Source organism: Callorhinus ursinus, unplaced genomic scaffold (assembly GCF_003265705.2).
Source record: "Callorhinus ursinus isolate GAN/ISIS: 27379988/994484 unplaced genomic scaffold, GSC_fseal_2.0 scaffold26, whole genome shotgun sequence".
Lineage (NCBI taxonomy): Eukaryota > Metazoa > Chordata > Mammalia > Carnivora > Otariidae > Callorhinus > Callorhinus ursinus.
In genome coordinates this window covers 20,767,340-20,788,851 of record NW_027397088.1, presented here as the reverse complement: position 1 = coordinate 20,788,851, position 21,512 = coordinate 20,767,340, and the positions used below count along the sequence as shown (strand labels likewise).

The window sequence follows — 21,512 nt, the reverse complement described above, 5'->3', positions numbered from 1 at the left end:
TAAGGGTAAGCTTTTACTGTATTATCAACAGCTCTGTAAAGCGAGAAAACCTTCCTCTCCTCACTCCCTTCTACTTGGGATCCACTGACACAGAAAGACACTGGATCAGAGGATCTTCAGCGTTCCACCTTCCACTTGAAAAGAAGGCCTTTTCCCCTCTGCGTCTGGCCTAGAAGCGGGAACATTCCCTCTACAGGAGGAACAAAGCTAAAGGCCTCAGTGAAAACGCATCTTTCTAAGTCAGATTTCAGTCTGTCAGGAAGGATGAAAGCCTCTTGCATACATAAAAAGGGAACCATAAATGATAACAGAAACACGGTCTGCAATCGCTGTGCTTCCACAGCTGCTGTTTTACCAGCAAGTTAGAGAGAAAAGCGTCTTTTACTCACCTCTGTTAAACCTGAGACTTCTCCCTTTGCTAATGGTTTGTTGATGGATGGCGTGTATACTTTGGCGTCTGACACCGGCTGCCCTTTCATAAAATGTTTGCCTGATTCATAAATGTCCACTTCGATCATTTTTCCCATGAATGTGGGGTTCTTTGGCACTAAAACCTTTAAAGAAAATTTCAGAAGGCTTAATTTTGTTTAAAAAAATAAACTTTCAATTTTAGAACACAGTTTTAGATTTACAGAACGACTGCAAAGAAAGCAGAGGATTCCTGGATACCTCATCCCGCATTCCTATTACGAACATCCTACCACAAGTACGATACATTTGTCACAATGAATGAACCAATACTGATGTATTACTATTCACCGAAGTCCATCCTTGATTCAGGTTTCCCCAGCTGCCCCCAAATATCTTTTCTTCTGCCCCGAGATGCTATCCCGAGTAGGCTCCACCTTCTAGCTGGCTCAAGGATCTGGAGGTCTTGTTGGCAAGGAAGGCACGTGTGGGAGGAGCTTCCAGACTGGAGACAATGCCCCTTCACTGCGGGACACCTGCCGTCTTAAGGCATGGGGCAGGCAGACCCGGGAGAGCCCCCAGCAACCAGCCAGTCACTTCTGGACAGGCCTTTGATATTCTGCTCTTCTTGGCTGTCCCATGCAACGAAGAAAACTGAGACAACACTGATGAAAGCTTTATATTTTTAATACCTGCCAAGTCAGCCATCAGAATCATGGTTTGAGTAGACATTTCAAATAAAGGCCTGCATGTTTGTGTGTATATGAGCGTGTGTGTGTGTGTGTGTGTGTGAGAGAGAGAGAGAGAGAGAGAGCACAGGCGTGTGATTTGGGGGGTGGAGAGGAAGAACATTTAAAAGCGACCTTTTTAATGGCCCAAAGACTGGTGTTTGGAGCTAAATGACTCCTTTAACTTACGGCTCCTGTTCACTTCTTTCACTCTGTTATGAAATGCATATGTTTGTTACGTCTACCTCCACCTAGGATCGGCGGCTCTGAAGGCTACTTTGGCTAGTTCACAGGAAACTGTCAGACGGTCTCTCTCCACTCGAGATTTCTGATAAAAGCACTTGTTTACCTCAAGCAAATGTTCCCCTCCTTGGGGACCCGGAGGAGGTTTGCACGCCGTGTGTCTCCCTCATGTTTCTATTTCAGTGCCTCAGCCGCTCGCCAGTCCTTTTCAAGTTAGGATCCAAAACAAATAGACTAATTCCAATCCAGTAATACTTTGATATCTAGATACAATCTTCACTTCTGGAACTCATCTTATTTTAGAAAAATCTTTCCTCTGAAATCTTTGATATGCTTCATTGTAGAGACAAACAAGTCAGATGAGAGCCAGAGTGCCACGGCCGATTTCTCTGGGAGGCGAAGCTGGATCTTGGTCTTTCTGGGTTTGATTTTTTTTTTTTTTTTTTTTTTTTTATGACCACTGAGTCCACGGCCTCAAAGTATAGGAAAAAGGTCAGCTGGGTGGTGAATTACTCACAGCAACACACGGACTAAAAGAGCTTTAGTATCAGAATATGAAAGCCCTTTTAAATCGGTTTTTATAAAACAAGAAAATCTCTAGAGTAAACTGTCCCTGGGAGATGTGGTACTATTCTGGGGAAAAATAACTCTCCTTGATCTGCTGCCTTGATCTCAATGAAGGGCTCAGTGTTATTTTTCCCCCTCCAGTTTTAATAATTGGAAAAAGCCCGACTGCTTTAAATTGGAAGAAACAGCTAATGAGGCATGCCATTGCCTTTAAAATGAAGGGGAAACAAGTTCCCCGCTGAGGCAGAAACCCAGATGGCAGAGAAAAGAGGGAAGAGGCGACCAAAATACAATCGAGTTCCTCCCCAGGGCTGAGCAGGTTGGCCTGAATAGGAAAATGGCTCTCTGGAGCCAACTAATGAGATGGAAAATGCAGAAGAAACTCAGCTCCAGCGTGGAGCTTTGGGAACCCTTCCTCAGCTGTCGTTTCTGCTGGGTACGGAATAGGGCATGTGTAGTCTGGGCCTTGCGAAGCCCCTCCCACGTTTCCTGAAGACCCAGAGCCCACTTTAGGGTTATTCCCCAGGGATCACCAGTGCGGGAGGTCTCTCCAGCTACGCCTTCCCCGCTCTCCGACACGGGCAGGGGGCTTCCCTTGCCCTCCCCTGCCCTGACTTGCCCACACTGCCCTGAAGACGCTTCCCAAGCTCTAGTTTCACCCACAGGGGGAAAAAAAAAATCACTTCTCATTTGATGAGAAAGGAACAAAAAAGTAGGAAAACACATTTGGTATTAAGAAAAGTTAATAGAGGGGCGCCTGGGTGGCTCAGTCAGTGAAGCACCTGCCTTCAGCTCAGGTCATGATCCCAGGGTCCTGGGATCGAGTCCCCCGCATCAGGCTCCCTGCTCAGCGAAGTCTGCTTCTCCCTCACCCCCTGCTGCTCCCCCTGCTTGTGCTCTCTCTCTCACTCTCGCTCTCAAATAAATAAAATCTAAAAAAGAAAAGTTAATAGAGTCCAGAGTGACCTCGAAATCCCTGCGCCTATGGGAGAGCCTCCTATCGAGGAGGGGAGAGCCCATCTCCTCCTCGGCCTTTTCCAGGGCCATGGCCCCTGAAGGAGGCGCTCTGTTTTCTTCGGTTGCTTCTGAACTGCTTCCCATCTTGGGGAAGTGGAATCCCCAGTGTTGAAAGAGAAGCCGGGCTGGCTAGTGGTGTGGCAGCTGGTGAGTGGGGGGCCCTTTGCGCCGGCTCGCTGGGCCCGTGAGGAAGACGCTCAGAGTGAAGGGGTTTTCATCCTCATGCTGGTCTCCACAGTTGGTCACATGATTTGAGTTGAATCCACGGAATCAACTCTCTTTCCCTTTGCCCCCAGTATTCTTTTCAAGGTGGAAGTTAAAAAAAAAAAAAAAAGCCTACAACTAAACAGAACTAAAAAAACAACTGGCCGACTGAGCGCGAGCGAGCGCCAGGACAGTGAGAGGAAAGGCCCGCCCTTGCACACTGATGTCGCACACGTCCTTCCTGTTCCCTGGACAGGACTTTCCCCTCTCCTCTGCCAGGCTGTGGGAATTCTGACAGTGCTAACGACCTGCTCAACACTCCCAAAGCCAAAGGCTGGTCCCAGCAAAGACTAAAGAGGACTAAAACACACTTACTCCTTTGTATAGGATGCTCTGTAGCCTAGGCCACAAAGATAAGCCCCCTGTTCGCCTAGCTGGCTTGAAGCTATAAGACAGCCTTGCTGTGACAAGACTCTACAACCCTCCCCTCCTTTCGGTTCCTTTTGCTTAAAGTGATTTACTTCACAGCTCTTTCTCACTTTGGAGAAAGCGCAAGAACGCACAAGTGCCTCTCACCTGCTCGTAGAATCGATTGTGGGCAACATAAAACTTGGAATCAAAAGATTCTTCTGTCACTAACACTCGCTGTCTTTCACCAATCTGTGGAGAGAAGGGGAGAAAAAAGGAAAGGTAAAGGTAAACACCTGAGAACCCCAAACAAAAATGCCAGCCCAAACAGTCTTGGATCAGTATGCAGCGTCCTCTTGGATTTAAAGTAGACTCTTGATGGTCAGTTACTGAGCAGCTAATATAAGAACCACTAATTCAAAGTTCCTGAAAGACATTATTATCTGTGCACTAGTAGAAAATGAGCCTAGCATGAAATCTTATTTTCTTCCATAACTATGAAACAAAACTTATCTTCCTCCTTCAACATAAGTAAGATAATTAAGGCTTCTAAGACATACAAAAATCTTCTAAGTATCACTTGGTTTCTTGAAGCAATGTTGCGAAACAAGCCAGAACAGCCTGCTTCTAATCCAAATTCATGAAAATATTTTGGCAATAGGAAAGAGTAATAATAAACATTAATTTGAGTTATGAGGGATGTAACACTAAAGAAAATGCCTCAAAAACCAGTCATTAAGTCCTTGCATTTAACATTTCACACATTGCATATAACTCTGAAATTACGAATTAATTCCTACAGCTATTTACTTATTATATACATTTACTCTCTCATAAGCAACTGTCTCTTCTTTGTTCATTTTCTTTTTTTTAAGAAGAAAGACAGCAAAGATATGACACTGTTAATTCTCTACAAGATCGATCTACATTATGGTCTAAGCACACATCTTTAATAACCAAGAAGTTAAGTCAACCAAACACTGGTTAAAGAAATGTGACGAGTCAAAAAAATTCTACCATTTCCAAGTTTTGTCCACTGTGAAATGCAACATTTAAAGTACCAATTACTTCTTTTTAACAAGGTTGTCAAAATGTCTGGAGTAGCAACAAGCTGTACTGAATGATTGTGCCTAGAATTATTTTTGCCTTCACCACTTGATAAATACAGCTTTCTGTATTAAAGCACATTGACAAGAAGATTTCAAAAAAGCAGTCCCTATTCTCATATATAGGGACTTGTCACCATGTTCAGGCAGTTAGCATTTAGGAAATGTACACACAGCTGCACTAAACAGACCACCTAACAAAAACAAAACAAAACACCAAACTCCCCTCTCCATCATATGATGCCAATACCTAAACACACCATAATTTATTATCTTTTTTTACTATCTTGTTCAAAATGTAGCCCCTTTAGCCAAAGGACGTAAGGGTTCTACTAGGATGATACCTACCAGAGACTTCCTTCACTCCCTGGAAACTAATGAACGTTCCTGCAACATTCATCCCTTTTAAAAATTGAGTAGCAACCAAAGAATGTCTCCCCAGCTTCTCCTTTGAACGGGAACGGCTCTGTGTATTTAAAAAGACTGATGAATATTGGTTTTTTATTGAAGTATATTCTTCTGGAGGAAAACTTAGCATGTTTGTACACATTACACAGTGTGAGTTGCTTATAACCTAGGATAAGTATCTGTCGATGGTTCTTAAGGAAATCTGCAATTACACTTCATCTCACACTAAGTTTTCGGGAAACGAATCTAGCAACAGTATGAGATTGTAGAACCACTGAAAAGGTAGGCTGCTTCTTCCGTCTTGTTCATATGAGAGTGGACAGCTGTAGTGAGCACTGCCGGGCTGTCCGGGCTCACCCGGAGTAATGGCCACGGAGAGCTCACAGACACAGAGTTCGAGGGCCTTGCTGCGGTTGCATGGCAGAGGGCGGGGCTTTTGATCAACCACCAGAGAACTATTTGTAGGTGAGGATTTAACTATTATTTGCCACAGGGATGCAGGAAAATGGCTATGTGCGGTGATTTATGGTGGCAAACGTCTCTCCCGTCACCTCTTCTGTTCCCTCAGCCGTGCATTGCATCCCGTCTCACTGGTGAGGCCCTTAAAGTTCCTTCGAAAGACACGAAGCAAAAATGAGCAAAAGGAAGCTAGGACTTTGGTCAAAAGCTGCTGCAATCTGTTCCAATCCCCTTAAAAAACCAACAAAAACCAATAATAAATGCCCTTCTCAATATTTTTTTTTAAAGAATAAAGTTGCAACGAAGTGACTATTAAATACAATCTTTAAGAGAATCGACTATTTCCAGTAACCTTAAAAATACAGATGACATTAAGGAAGGGAGGGTTCAGGTGGAACTGGGGGGGGGAGGGGAGCAACTTTGCCTTGGTGACAGTAAGGGACCTCAGGGGCCAAGGGTTTGCGTATAAGCCTCACATCTTTCTCTAAATGAGCCATCTCGCCCCTATACTTTCCAAGTGTTTTCTCCCGGACCTCACAGGGATAACCCAGCATGGTTAATGGCCCACATATAACTAACAAGATTTAGGGTAATCATCCTGGTTTGCCTAAGAATGCCTCTGCTAACCAGCAAGGATGTCCCGGTCTGAAAGGAAAAAGCAGGGCATCTGGAGAAAAAGGGCAAACCTACAGGGGACAGAGGTTGTCCTACAAAGAGAGGACAACCACCGCCCAGCTATCTATTGTGCTAAAGGCAGAGAGAATCCACTAGTTGGGGTCAGTTCGTCTTACTGACGGAGAATGCTGGAGAGCATGCTATGTCTCATTTGATATTCTGCGACATCCACAGTCATCTGACATTCTGATATTCTTCTCTGACCAGAGCGCAAGGTGACATCACTGGCTTTAGACAAGCCCTTTGAAGAAAAAGTCAACACAGAGATGGCTTATGTAATTTAAGAAACGGACAAACTCCTAAGAATATGTAAGAGGTTGACAGTGAAGTGCTTCATAAGGACTGTGACTAGTAGCACAAATTAGGATGCTAGTGGAATCGTGAACGCAAAGAATGGTCTAGGACATCCAGGATAGGAGGGAAGGGGGCGCTCGGACTGGGGAGGGACGATCAGAAGCACAGAAGCAGAGGTGAGGAATCCCAGCTGAACCTGGGAGAGAGGAGACTCAAGGAGGGTTATTTAACAGCACCAGCCGCCATATGTTGGAAGGAGGTGGGAGGACACAGGGTCTGAGTAGGTTATTTTTAAGATAAAAGAGACGCGAGTGCTTTTTGGGCCTTCACATTCCTCAGTGGATGCAGCAGGACATGGGAGAGTCGGGCTGAAGATGAAGTGGGTTATAATATTTAAAGGACCTCTCAGTTTCAAAGTTCTAGGTCATCCTTCGTGGGAGATCGGTAGGCTCAGGGCTGGGATGCCCACAAGCTTCCAGATGAAGGAAATACGTACTCTAAATCCAGGCTCACTTTCCTTAAAGTCAATATATGCTTCGAGCCCTCTGCAAATTACGGCTACTTTCTTGCTGCACTTAAAAGTAATGTGATCTCTCATACGCACCAAGGAAATGTTTAAAAAGTCTCTCAAAGAGCTGTCGAGCTGAACCTAAAGATGCCGGTCAAAATCTTCCCCACAAAGTCCTTGTTTTATAATCCTAAGAAAGATAACCCTTTTCTTTCCAATTTGTTTTACAGGTATATAATTTATAGGTGGTTAACTAAAATGCTCACTCAGTTTCTTCAACATTTTTGGGTTTAGGAACTTGGGATGGGAAGTTAAGAATTTCTGGGGGAAACCCAGTTTCCTTTTACGAAGTCTGACCTTTCGGACATTGGTCAGGACTTCTGCAAGCGGCAGTCTTGCTCTCACAAGGTAGGCCTACTTCGTCATTTATTCATCAAACGTCCATGGCGAAAGCTGTTTTTCCTAGGGCAAGCAGAACTTCAGTTAGTCCATTTTAACCTAGCTTTAAAAAGATGTTTTGTGAAGGGCACCTGGCTGGCTCAGTTGGAAGAGCATGTGACTCTTGATCTTGGGGTCGTGTGTTGGAGGCCCACGCTGGGCGTAGTAAAGTTCTCTTAAATAAATGAAACTTTAAAAAAAGGATGTTTTATGAAAAATGAATTATAAAAACAGTCCTGTAAAACCATTCTTCTTCCATTTCACACACTGCGTCACCAAAGTGAGACAAAGTGTAGGAAAAAAGGACTCATGAGATCCTGCATTACCGGTGACCTCATGGAGCTGGATACAAAAGAACACACCTGGTACAATTTTCCAGGCCTTGTTGGAAAGATAGGAGAAAGTGTCTCAGGGTTAGCTATCTATTCATTTATCCATAAAGGCTGGAAATAAAGGCAGGAGTCCCATAAACCGACCAGGAAGTGAGCAGCTGAAGGGGGTTTGGCAATCTCAGGTTTCACAGAGGAAACTGAGGCCCAGGAAGACATGGTGATTTGCTCAGGGGCACAGGCAGAAGGATGAGGAGGAAGTCTTGAAACCATTCCCACTACCTGGTGCCTCCTATCTGAGAGCTAGCTGGAGAACATACAACATCATAGATCTGATTCTGCCGTGCATGACTTTTCCTTGAGTACAGAAACATCTGCGACAAACAAAAAGGAATGTTTTTAAATTCAAGTTTTGGGTAGAATTTTCAGTACATTACATAATCAGCTAGCTGTGTTATTTGTGTCACATCTCTGCTTAAAATTTCCCAAGTGCCCAAAGTTGTGAGAAACATCAGTTCTAACCATATGGCCAGATAACACACATCAAACACTCTTGCATTAACAAAGCAGTGGTTTCCAGCAGAATTTGGTTGCTGAATGAATGCTCATTCGAGTATACTCTATTTCTCCATTTGTCCTCAGAAAGTTCCTACCTGGCTGTGTAAGGACTGGAAGAGAGACACTGAACAGAATTGCTTTAAGGCAGGCAGGCACACAACACAACATTAACCAAAGACATCAGAGTATGTGGCCTTTACCTTTATCTCGGGAAGAAATGTTACTTGTATAAGACTCCTTGCACTAGAAGAAGTAGAAGGTTTCTTTTAAATTCCTATATATGACTTTAAATATAAACTTCTCATAAAGTTTATTTTTTCTTTATTAGTCCACACCCCACCCCACCCCCACCTTGCCACTTTTCACTTCTGTTTTACTTACACAGGGAGCCTGAGATAAGGCTTTGGAAAAAAAAATTCCAAAACAATCTCTACTGGAGGGTTAGGTTAGAAAGATCTCGGTATCTCAGTTTAACGGCTCAGTGTCCAAAAAACATTCACAAAGGACAGATATATATTTGAGTACCGGTGTTAAGAGAAATATTTATTTCTTGCAACAGTTATAGGAAGGTGAAGAAATTATTTTGCTTCCCCTGAAGAGTTTCTAGAAATTAATTTTTCTGTCCAATTGCCTTAGGGGAAAAAAAGGAGATTAAAACACATATATCAAAAGCGTTCATAATTATTTATATCACATTCCTAATAAACTTGAATATTACCTTGGTTTAGCCTACAAAATATTCTGACATGCAATTTCTGCAGCTAAGTTGTTGAGGGTATCTTTTCTTTTATTGTTTTTCTTTGTTTTCTTGGTTTTTGTAGATACTAAAATACAATTTTTCTACCTGACTGGTTTCTGAATGCATGACTCTGGGAAATGTCAAATGTCTTTCTTTAGCTCCAGTCAAATTAGTTTGTTTTTTTTCCCTAAGCTGCCTGGAACATGTTAAACACAAGTCTGTGACCTTAAACTCTGAAATAATATTTCTAGTGTCTGTGCAAAAGCCCGCCCTCACATACACCTTTAGACTAATTACTGCAGTGTAATGTTGCTAGTGAACCACTGTAATTACACTTGGAGAAAAGTATGGTCTTGTTCTTTCCTAGCTAATGAAAATGATAACCTTTCCATTTGGATTCATCATTCACAACAGGCAGAGCATACGATGCTGGGTCTCCAGGGTATACGGTAATTTTCCTGACTGTTTATGCACACTTCTGTTTTCTACAGAAGCTGGAATGAAAGAACCAGGCATACTAATGCTAAAAACAGTCAACAGTAATAATAGCAATAACATTAAAATTTAATATCATCCTTACTCGACAATTCCATTCTGTAATGAAAGGGCCATGACACGGGAATGTGTGTCAAAAATGATGATGGCGCAGAAAACAAGTAATGAGACTCAAAGTCCATCGTATTCAAAATGCTTGCTGTCAGTTTGTTGGTCTACTTAAAGATTCTTGAGAGATGTTGGACGGTTTCGTCTCAAAGGGGATGATTCGTATCTGACTCTTAGACAATGACTGAAAATACATTTTATCAGACTTTTTAAAAGCAGTATCTTCTGGGTGAAAAAACAAATATTCTTTATTAACAGGAATAATTCATTCAAAAGGGAAAGAATGTTCCTTTGAGGTAGAATATCCATACCTTGAAGTAGTTGACCTATGCCTATCTGTTACTGCCGTGAGTGCCTTAGTGGTCCTATTATTCCTTCCTCACATTTCAGAAGAAACAAGAAGGAAACTGAAAACAAACAAACAAACTGGCTTTTTGCAAAAGCAGTGATGCAATATACAAAGACCAGATGCAAGGTATCTCTGGAATCAAACCACTCTATGACATTTCTTCTAACAACAGCCCTGTGTCCTGTCTTCTTCAATCACTGGCTGGTTTTCTTCCAGTCATGTGCCCACTCCAGCAAGAGAAAAGAGAGTCTCTTCCTACTTAGAGGTAAAATCCCACTTTTTTTTTTTTTTAAGATTTTATTTATTTACTGGAGAGAGAGAATGAGAGAGTGAGCGAGAGCATGAGAGGGGGGAGGGTCAGAGGGCGAAGCTGAGCAGGGAGCCCGATGCGGGACTTCATCCTGGGACTCCAGGATCATGACCTGAGCCAAAGGCAGTCGCTTAACCAACTGAGCCACCAAAGGTGCCCTAAAATCCCATTCTTAGTAACAGGGCTATTTTCATTGGCTGGTTGAGAGCCAACAGTAACTGTACTTTATTGATCTGGTTTAAATAATTCTCAACAGCAAACAGGTACATCACAAATGCTAACCTGATCCCTTTTCAGCATTAGAAATGTATACCTGGGTGCTTGCTGAACTGCCAATTCAAAAAACAATCAAGTTTTAACCCCCTGCCTGTACATTTTCAGTATTCTAGAACATTCTAAGGTGTTACCTACAATGCTTTTGTGGAATTTTTTTTTTAACTGTGTTAAGAACAGAACATGAGATCTACTCTCTTAACAAACCAAATGACTTGCCCTTTCTTATCATAGAACTGGCACAAAGTATGTTAGATCTATTTTTCCCACACCAGGTAAGCTCGACAATGCCCAGGCAGTGTAGGGAGGTGCTCAACATTTAAAATTATCTCAATTCCTAAAGCCAGATGTTGCCAGTAATAATGTATCCATGAGATCTTATTAATGGGATGACTAAAGGGGACCAATACAAGATACCTGTGTGGAACCCTTTTTTATTAACAGTTTGATTCTAAGATTGAATGATTTCTCCACGCACTTCCACCTTTCCGATCTTTTCACATTGGTTTCTGCCAATCATGACTTAGCATGTCTGGGCCACTCTTCTTTGATGGGCTTCTCTTAAAGGCACAGAAAGTGACCACACTTACAGCTCAGGATGTTTGAACAGATAACCTTCCTGGAAAGTGTCTTTAGGATTTGTGTTTCACTGATGACACAGTAAATCAGCTAGATTACAAAGAGAGAGAGAGAGAGAGAGAGAGAGAGAGAGAGAGAGAAAGAAAGAAAGAAAGAAAGAAAGAAAGAGAAAGAAAGAAAGAAAGAAAGAAAGAAAGAAAGAAAGAAAGAAAGAAAGAAAGAAAGAAAGAAAGAAAGAGACCACTGGGTTTTAGAGATTTGGTGTTTATGTAACTCTACTAATGCGCAGTAATTACTTGCTAATCTCCATCACATCTTTGCTCAAAAACCTCATTCCAAAAGTACCGAGTGAAGACTGCTGAGAGCCTAAAGATTACCAAACACTTCATTAAAACAGTATAAACCTCCAAAGAATTCAAAGAAAGGTCCAGACATCTGGAGGTAGAAAGGTATGGGTATGGTATGCAGGACACCTTCCAATTTTCTCTGTGGTGAAAGAAGGCTTTTTTTCAAATACTAAATAAGAGGAAAGGATGGATAAGTTCTAGTATACCCAGACTCTAGATGTGAATTCTTGGAATCATGAATTTCAGAGCTGGCATGGCTGGAAGAATTAACAGATCATTCAGTACAAATACATCATTTTACAGATGAGAAAACTAGGGCTCATTAGAGACTAAGTGTCATGGCCAAAGTCATACAGCTCCTAATATTTACCCATAACATAAAAAATGGATTTCATCCTGACAATTGTTTTTAGGCAAGTGAATTACAGAATTACACTGAGCCTACACCATCCAGTACAGTGGCTACCAGGCCAAGGCTGTTGAGCCCTTAAAATGTGGCAAATCCCAAGTGAGAGGTGCTATAAAATACATACCAGTACAACACAATCACAAGATTTCAAAAATTTAACATGAATAAAAGAATGTAAACTATTTTCATGAATTTTATATTGATTATATGCTGAAATATTTTTGACATATTGAGTTAAAGATATTACTAAAATTAACTTCATCTGTTTTTTTTTTCTTTTTTAGTGTTGCTACCAGAAAATTTAAAATAATATCTGTGGTTCATAGGACATTTTTCTTGGACAAGGCTGCTCTAGACCAGTATTACCTTGTTTTTAAGGATTTCACAGAATTCCTCCATTTTACTATTTCATAAAGGCCCATCCTGGTCATTTTTCAAAAAAAAATTTTTTTTTCTAACTCACAACAAACATTCATAATTTCGGTAATCATATAAATACAACAATTCAATGTTAGGAAAGAACGCACACATATCTATAAATTATAAAGGTGGGAATTCTGAAGTGGTAAATTCCTCTTTTTGACCTTTGCATTATTTTTGCTTCCATTTTTTCTGGTCGATCACAGTCTCCCCAAAAGCTAAGGCATGATCAACTTGCTTGTTGTTGCTTTTAGGGAAATCCAGGCAACCAAGGGGAGGCCGTCTAAACTGTCCACTCTGTCCTTTCCCATTTTGTGTGGCTGCAAAAGCAGCCATATCAAACAAACAAACAACGGTGTTAGGACTAAAAAGGCAGAGATCGAGCTATTCTCAAATTCATTTGTAAAAAAGCCAAAAATGAACGTCCCACATACATACCACCTTTGGTAAGAGACATCTTTTCCTTACCAACCCTATTTTACCAAAGAACTCAGCATAGATGTGAGCAATAAATAACACATGCACTACACTCCACCATCTTTCAACCATTTGCCAGCCAGGACTGAGGCTGAGGCAAGCAGAAAGGATTAAGCAGAAATCAAAGACAGCCAAGCTCTAATGGTGTCTAATTAGCATAACAAAAGACGCTGCCACAATCTTTCAGCAGTGGGCAATACATCTCATTAAAGAAGACTGAATAACAATTCTTCTCTCCTGCCCCCCCGCCCCTTCTTGGTTTAGCTCCGGGAGAGCTCAGCCCCAGCGCTTCTGCTTTATTGGCCAGGAATTCAGGCTGCAGGGGAAAGAGCCTACTTGTATTACTGTGCACCTGCATCTCAGTGATTTATTCTGATTTCCTCCCCTGCCATGAACATGTAGCTTCCTCAAGCACATACAAGTCCTGCTATGCAGTTTAAAGGTACATAATATTGAGGAATGGCAATGATAACCTAAAATAAAATGGATACTAGTTCCCCCTAAAATGTCTTTACTTAAAGAAAATTGATCTATTTGTTTCTCTTCACCTAGTCTGTTTTCCCCCTTCAATATTACTTCGCTGTCTCACAGTTAATGACGCTAAACTGAAATTCTACCCAATTTTATTGCAACCGGTGGTTAGCTGTGAGCATGCGCGTACGCACACGCCTGCATGCACGTGTCAGGCGCGTCGGGGAATTTAAATGGTTCAAAACTATTCCGGGCGCCTATCTCCTCTCGATGATAAGACAACTGGGAAAATATGTATAAAACCCAGCCCGAAAAAACTGAGGTTACAGATGAACATGGTAGCTTTTGTATAGCAGGTTGGTAGTTTTTATATAAAATTTAAACCGCAAATAAAAGAGTCTATGTAAACCAAGAACAAAAAAATATCCTTCCACCAAGAAAGATAAAAGCTTCCAGTAATCCTATGCACTCTTTCCCATGAAGCCGCTGTGGGGGCAGGTCTGAGTGGGGAGAAGAGAGAAAGGGACACAGTGACTTAATCCACACAATTTCCAATTCTGAGCTTTATTTTTTGATCAGGAACACCTTTCAAAGAGGAATCTAGTTCTGAGGGCTGCTTTGATTTCTTTTTTAATGGCCTCTCCTGCCAAACACAATATTGGAGAGGCTCCTGAAACCGGAGCATTGCCAGGTTTGTGCCGGGCTCTAGAAAAAGCTGTTTATCACATAAGTAGACGATCGCTACCAAGACTACGCAGCAGAAACCAAGCCAACTCGCCGAGTAGCTGAGAAAAGCCCACTGAACCTATTCGGTCTGTTCGGATCTTTCAAACTATGCAAAGTTCCTGTATTGCAGGAACCGAGAGACCTTGAAGAGTCAAGCCATTAACAGCTGCGCAGACTGCTGACCTGGGGTAAGACATTTTAATGCTACACATATTCTGCACGTGGCAGCCTACATACAGTTAAAATAAACCTCGGGATATCACTTAAATCCAGAAGGCCTTTCTCTATGTGGCGAACTACTCAGCATTCACGAGCTGGTTTCCATCGTCTGTCCTACAGGTAGAGTGGATTTTTTAAACATCCTCTCTCCCACTAAATTTCTCCTGTTTCACAGATCACATTGTATTTTATTTTCCACTTCTTGTCTATTTCCACCTTAAAGTGTTGCCTAAAAGGGCACGCAAATGTAATGCATTATTATAAATTCTATACTGCCTTATCTTTTAAAGCAAAATCATTGTGTATTTTAATCCCCAGTGACTAGATTTCTCCTTACAACCATAGTCCCCAGTCTAGGGCCATGCATCTCACCAAAGGTTTCTGGGTACCTTGGTACAATCTTCTTCCCTTTTACAACGGACTCTAGCCAATAGGAAAAGAGCTTGAGGAGTACTAATCAGGGAGTCAGGACGCCTTGTGTTTTACCTCTGCCACTAACTAGCTGTTTGAACAAGTCATTTCCCTTGGGGGCCTCAGTTTCCCCATCTAAAAACAAAGCAGGGGGATTTGAAATCAGTGATCTGTAAGGCCCTTTCTGGCTCACATATCCTGTGTTTCTAAATTAGGAGTTCCACGGAGAAGGCAGGACCCAAGGAGTCCTGCAGTGATGTGGGGGCTCCCCCTCCCCCCACCGTGGACAGAAGAAGCTTTTGGCCGGGGCAGTGGTGGTGGCCCGGGCAGCGGCGAGGACAGGAGCACCCACGGCAGGGACCAGCGGCCGGCCCTAGCCTGAGAGCGCAGACTGCCTCAGCACCCCTGCTCCTTCATTTCTCTTCCAGAGCTGATACACAGTCTGGGCTTCATATTTGCCAAAGCGCAAGGGTGAATGAAGAATGAATAGGAGTTAACAATTTGGGGATGCGGATCACCTACATGAAAGAAATAATTAAGACTATTACCTGGCTCGAGCCTTGAGTTTTCAGATTAATAACCCAGCTTCTGGGAGTCAGTGTATACGCTGGAGAAGTATGATTACTCTTGGTAACACAGCTGATAGCATTCCTGCTACGGCCAGGAGTAAATTAGAAAATTTCCTGCATCTTCCCTTTACTGTAAGAAGCTAGCTCTGTGAGCTGAGACACGTTCCTCAGTTCACCATTACTACTAGAGATGTTGACTCAAGCAGTTGGGAGACAATTTTAATTTCAAGTAGAGAAATGTCTTGCGGCTCTATCCAATTACTGCTTTAGAACAGGAATAACTTTTAGAAAGCAACACTTCGGATATATGACTATTGAGAGTCGAGATGGCTGCTAAGCCTGCTAACGAGGCAGAGGCTGCAGGACCATCAGGATTCCAGCCTTGAGCACCATAGGTCAGCAGTCCTGATGGGCCTCCTGCATCCCCCGGGAGCAATCTTGCCTGAAAAGCAGAGATAACCCTTTTCAAAGCCAGGACTCAAAAGGATTTCAGAGAAGGAAGACAAAGCATATTTAATGGGGAGAGAGGAAGAAAACTGTCCAATATTGATAAATCTACAATTCATTTCTCAGGAGCTATTGGAAAGATGAATTATGCTGAAAAAGATCCCAAGCAGCTTCTTGTCATTTCTAAAACATGATCCTATGCCTGCCTGAAAGAGTTAAGGCTGTATAAATATTTATCATTCTTCTTTCAAAAGGATAAGAAAAATTCCTTTTGCATACATGAATTTCAGATTGCTAAGCAAACATTAGGATATGGTCAGAGGCCCATCATCTTAATGAGGATATGGTAATGATAATGTGTTGGGTGGGTTTTTTTTTTTATGGCTTGCTTATATGTGATCCAAAAAAACCTAGAGATTTTGATTTTATACTTAGGCATGCACAGACCTGAGAATAGTTAATGTTCTCCAAAGCATATGGATGGGATGACAGGAATACCATCAAGGGCTTACAGTGGGACCAGGGTGAAAGATTCATTAAAAGTGATAAATAGGATATGCTTTTCTTAATGTTTTGCAATTGCATATTCAATATAGCAGGCCAGTGACTATGCATTTTAACTGTCTTTATTTTTAAGAGAGCTGCCAGATTTTAATTACAGATTAAACAGTTATTTGCAAATGAGTACCTCTTCATTAACATATCAGAATCATAATAATAAACAATTCTCTGCTACAAAACAGCACACAGAACAGTGTGAAGTTTAAGAACAGTACATACATACGGCATTACAGCAGGGCAAAATATCCTCCTTGCCTTGAGCACGCTGATCAGTTAAAAAATTTTAAGGGAAATAAATGACCTTGGTGAAAGCTCACAAGATTCTAAATGTTATGAGATTGGAGATTTTGTTTCTTTTATTGGCGGCCATATCCATGCCTGGTTCGTAGCAGGTTCTCATTAAATATTTCGTGAATGAATGAATGAAAGAGCCAGCTCTCTTACGGAGTATATAGTTATATTTTTGCAGTTATATGGTCATGGGCTGATACTTTTTTTGATAACACTGCTAAACTGCAATCAGATCATCTGTGAGGTTATTCTCAAGGGATTTAATTCTGTAATATATTTGAAGGGCCATGGAAGAAATGCATTTCTTAGTTACTGCCTTCATAACAAATAACAGCTGTAATAATCTTATTTCACATAGTTCCTCATTTGTTTTTATTAAAGAATTTTTCTAGAGCAAAACTGAGAGGAGGGTACAGGAGATTTCCCAGCATCTCCCTGCCCCGATATGCACAGCCCCCCCAACTGATGTGTCCATGTCGATGTGCTCACTATAACAAGGGTTACCGCTCTGGGGAGGGATGTCGACAACAGTCCCTTATTTTTCATTCTCACATCTACTTTTGTTGTTTCCAACTCATAAATGAAGAAACACAGAGAAATTAAGTAACTTGCTCAAGGCTACTTTGTGAGCTTCAGCTCCCATGAGCCACCTTCCAGACCCAGTGTTTTCTCAAGTACACCAGGCTATACCCTCTCTTTGCTACATATTTTGTGTCCAGAACAAAGCACACACACACAAAAACTCTAAAAAAAAAAAAAAGAGGTACTATAATAAGTACACACAACACAGTAAGGCAGAAAAAGATGGGAAATGGAAAAGTAATTTTCGCCATCATTCCCTCCATAGAGAAAGATGGAACACAATTGAAATATTTTCTCAAAACAGTCACCAAGAGTTCCCTGCTTTGGTTACAACATATCAAATATAGAACTGCTAATGTCAAAATGCACACCAAGAAAACTGTCTTTAAGGACTGACTTCAGCAAGATGAAGATGCACTGGGCGCCTGGCTGGCTCTGTCCATAGAATATGCGACCCTAGATCTCGGGCTTGTGAGTTCAAGCTCCACAATGGGTGTAGAGATTACTTAAAAATAAACTCTTAAACAAAACAAAACAAAAAAAAAAAAAAAAAGAAGATGCACTGGACTTTCACCAGAGACAGGAGATGTGGGGAAAAGGAAAGTCAGATGGGGGAATTTCTCACATAGCAGGTCATAAGCAGAAGACAAAACCACAAAAGATTCTTCAGAGAATGTACTCGTTCCCCCTTTTTTTAGGGGATGTACAAGACGAGTACAAATTAGTAAGGCAAATTGGTAGCCCCACAGATCATTCACACCTAGGCAAAAAAGTAACTTGGGTAGAAGTTTTTAAATTCAAAAATGTTAATCCAGTTTCCTTAATGGTTATTTCAGATCGGCTGAGGGGTTCTAAAAATGCCTGGAGCTATAATAGTGGATTTTACCAAGCCCACTGGTGTATTACTGTTGATATATTCTTTGGGATCATGAGGACTGGCAGGTGATATAAAACTTGAAGGTCTCAGATTTACTATTTTGAATAATGGTGGGGGCGGTTAGGGAGGGAGGTAGGAAGGATTCATGATTAAGTTGAAGCAATCAGATGAGGACAATCTCATTCGACTCCTTACTTCTGCTCACCACCACGATTATAAGCACAGATATCATCCCTACCACTACTTCCATTCCAGTGCTGAGGTGCTTTCCCTTATTTCTTCACCGAATATCCTCACTCTATAGATCAGGAAACTAGAGCCCTTTGATGTTCTTAGCTGAAGTCAGGGTTTATAATGGTGAAGTTAAATGATTTTTTTTTTTTGAATGTTCTAAAATTCAAAGTGATAGTAATCTATTACTTGGAGTATACATAAACATAATTATACAGCAAATAAAAATGTTGTATGAAGGTGAAAGTTAATAGCTTAAAATACTCCACCATAAAAATTTTATTCCTAATTTAAAAAAATACAAAGATACATTATAAATAAATGATGACTTTCAAATTCTGCAGCTTGCCAGAAAGCTAGTAGGCGCGCGCGCGCGCGCGCACACACACACACACACACACACACACTAAACGGATTTCATGCTAATTCTTCACCCCCTTGCACCCCTGCATTTCCTAGAAAACACAGGGGACATGCCCCCTGAGGACCTACTTGCTCACCCCTAACTGAGCAACTTCACCTTCAGCACCTGACTCTGTTGAGCATGAGTCCTGAGGTTACATGAGGCCCAGGCTGATAAATGAAGGAAGCATCTCATTATTAAGAAGTAAACCCATGGGGCGCCTGGGTGGCTCAGTTGGTTAAGCGACTGCCTTCGGCTCAGGTCATGATCCTGGAGTCCCGGGATCGAGTCCTGCATCGGGCTCCCTGCTCAGTGGGGAGTCTGCTTCTCCCTCTGACCCTCTTCCCTCTCGCGCTCTCTATCTCTCATTCTCTCTTTCTCTCAAATAAATAAATCAAATCTTTAAAAAAAAAAAAAAAGAAGTAAACCCATGATAATGGATTGTTGATTCGGGGCCATTCCTTTTATAAACCTATTTCAGGTAATGTTTCTATTCTGCTCTCATTGTCCCTCATTCTCCTCCCTCCCCTCAGCGTCTCCATGGCCTCCCCGCCAACCAATGCAGGCTCCCTGAACCCTCTTCCCTCTCGGGAGAATCCCAGACCTTCTTTGCAAAGGCATTCCCACCTCCCTCCCCGTGAGAAGAGGTAAGGGGAGACCAGCAGTGCCAGGCTCACAGCAGACGAATTACTCCCCTCCTAATGAGCCTATCACTGGCTGTTGCCCCGGGTTAAAAGAGAACAGGGATCCTGACAAATGGGAGTTTCTAAACTTGGAACACGAACTGTGGCAGTAATTCTGTCCCAGTTTCAGAGTCAATATGTTTGGTTAAAAAAAATAATAATAATAATAGTAAGAGGAATGTGGCAGGCTGGAATCCTTCCCTACGCCGTGTGCTCTGCTAGTGAACCACCACAGTGCCCTACCAAGAACAAGGTGAACATGGCGACCATGGCGTGCACGCAGGCTGAAAACCGGGCTTTGGGCTCCCGTGCGTGAGTGTGTGTGAGTGTGTGTTTGTGTGTGTGTGTGCGTGCAGAGAGTCCTCCTGGGTCCTGGCTCACTGAACACAGGAGAGCAGGCACCACCCCTTGAGACCCGGACAGCTGTGACAGCAACACAGGCCGTCGGAGACACAACTGCAGAGGCCCAGGGACTGTCCACCCGACTAAGGTATTGTCTGGAAACTTCCCTCAGCACCATTTTCAATCAAATTAATTCCTTTCAGAATGACTTTAACAAGATCATCTTTCACAAGGTGATCCCTCCTTTCCTCCAATTGAAAAGCCTTATGTACAAGTGAAAATTAACATTAAAAAACAAATTTCTTAAAAAAAAAAAGGCTAAAAAACAGGGCCTCCCCTTCTATATCCGAGTTCAGAATTACATAGGGCACACATCGTATTAACAGCACGCCCGTGTTTTGGCCACATATGTATCAGTGCGATTACCACATAAATGGTGAAGCCTTTACAGAGAAACAATGAGCACTGGCTTTGTGAAATAATTTTGTCTTATAAAGATCCTTAAATATACAGCCCCTGCCATCCAGCTTAGAGTGATGGTAAGAAGTGTAATTTCATGACTGTTTCCTTTTCTCTCCCACCGTACCCCCTCCCTAGTATCGCCCTTGCCTTGGACCCTATGTGATTGCCCCTTGCATCTCCATCTCTCATCATCACTGCCCAATGCTTGCAACACTGGCTGCTCTTTTCTTTTTTAAATCATGTTTTCTTGTTTAGCTGACTGACCAAAGCATCAAGGGATGATAAAACAGGCTGAGTTCAAGTGCGATTCTGACTTTCGTTTGGACAAGTGATTCATCTTTGCCATCTACAAAATGGGGAAAGCTTGAATCTAACTATCTTTGAATTAAAAAGCACATGAAAACATCAGTGAAAACACAACAGAATACAAATCTCACTTCTCCTACTGATTTATTCAGCATTTCTGGGTCGGTTGTTAGGCTTTGAGAACATTTTTATCAAAAATAAACTATTACTTATGTGTTTGCTTTCATTATCTTTTTGGGAAATCATCAAACAGGATCAGTAAGTGATGATTCTTCAATTTCCTTATAGAATAAATGTTTGAATAGATTCAGTAGTCATTTTTGAGATAATGTATCTCCCTGCTACAAAAAAAAAAAAAAAAGATCAGATGAAAACCTTAAATGATACCTACCCAGGTTAAAGATCATATCACACTCTTTAAATCAAGCCTTTGGTTTTGTAAATCAAGTGTTCTGGTTTTGTTCAGAACACCTACTTTTTCTCATGTATCCTTTTTGGTACTTAATGAAAAGAGGGTAGGAAAAAAAATCACATGAAGTTTCCAAACAGAATTAGGCAGTTAAATCAAATCTATGAAAAATTCGTAACCATTACAAACTAGAACTAGGTCTTCCTTATATTTGATAACAGATATGCCCTCTACAAAATGAGGTGTGTGTGCGGGTGGGGGGGGTGATGTTCAATTTATCAAAACAATAATTACCATGATATATAAAAACTAAGTATCATAAAAATGGAAATAAGCCAGTGTATTAAAGTTGAGGGCAGGGGGGAAACCCTTCTAAAGTAAAAGGGAATAGGCCTAGCTTTAAAAGCAATGCAGTGTTTTATAGATTTGCATTCTGTTCAAGCCTGCTTAAATTAACTGAGAATACCCAAAAGTCTAAAATAGCATATTTCAGTATGATTTTAATTTAAGAAGGAGAAGCCTTGCTTATGTAAATAATTCAAATGAACAGCAGAGTTGTGGATTTTAAAATCACAATTCTTCTCTAATAGGCAGGGGACAGTGAGGATTGCTTTTCTAAAGTGAACCTCATCCTGTGGAGACAACTTCAGACTACGGGGGGCAGGG

At 41.6% G+C, this 21,512-nt stretch overlaps 1 protein-coding gene across 3 annotated transcripts in view; it reads right to left on the bottom strand.

Moving 5' to 3' along the window:
- The window catches only part of CDKAL1 (CDKAL1 threonylcarbamoyladenosine tRNA methylthiotransferase), a 654,884-nt gene that overhangs the window by 29,844 nt on the left and 603,528 nt on the right, over positions 1 to 21,512 (bottom strand). For all 3 annotated transcript variants that reach the window (XM_073877631.1, XM_025891077.2, XM_073877632.1), the window contains 2 exons: positions 3,744 to 3,827; positions 390 to 554 (listed from right to left, as the gene is read on the bottom strand). In XM_073877631.1, coding sequence (XP_073733732.1) covers positions 390 to 554; positions 3,744 to 3,827 — 249 coding nt within the window. The remainder of the gene's footprint in view (positions 1 to 389; positions 555 to 3,743; positions 3,828 to 21,512) is intronic.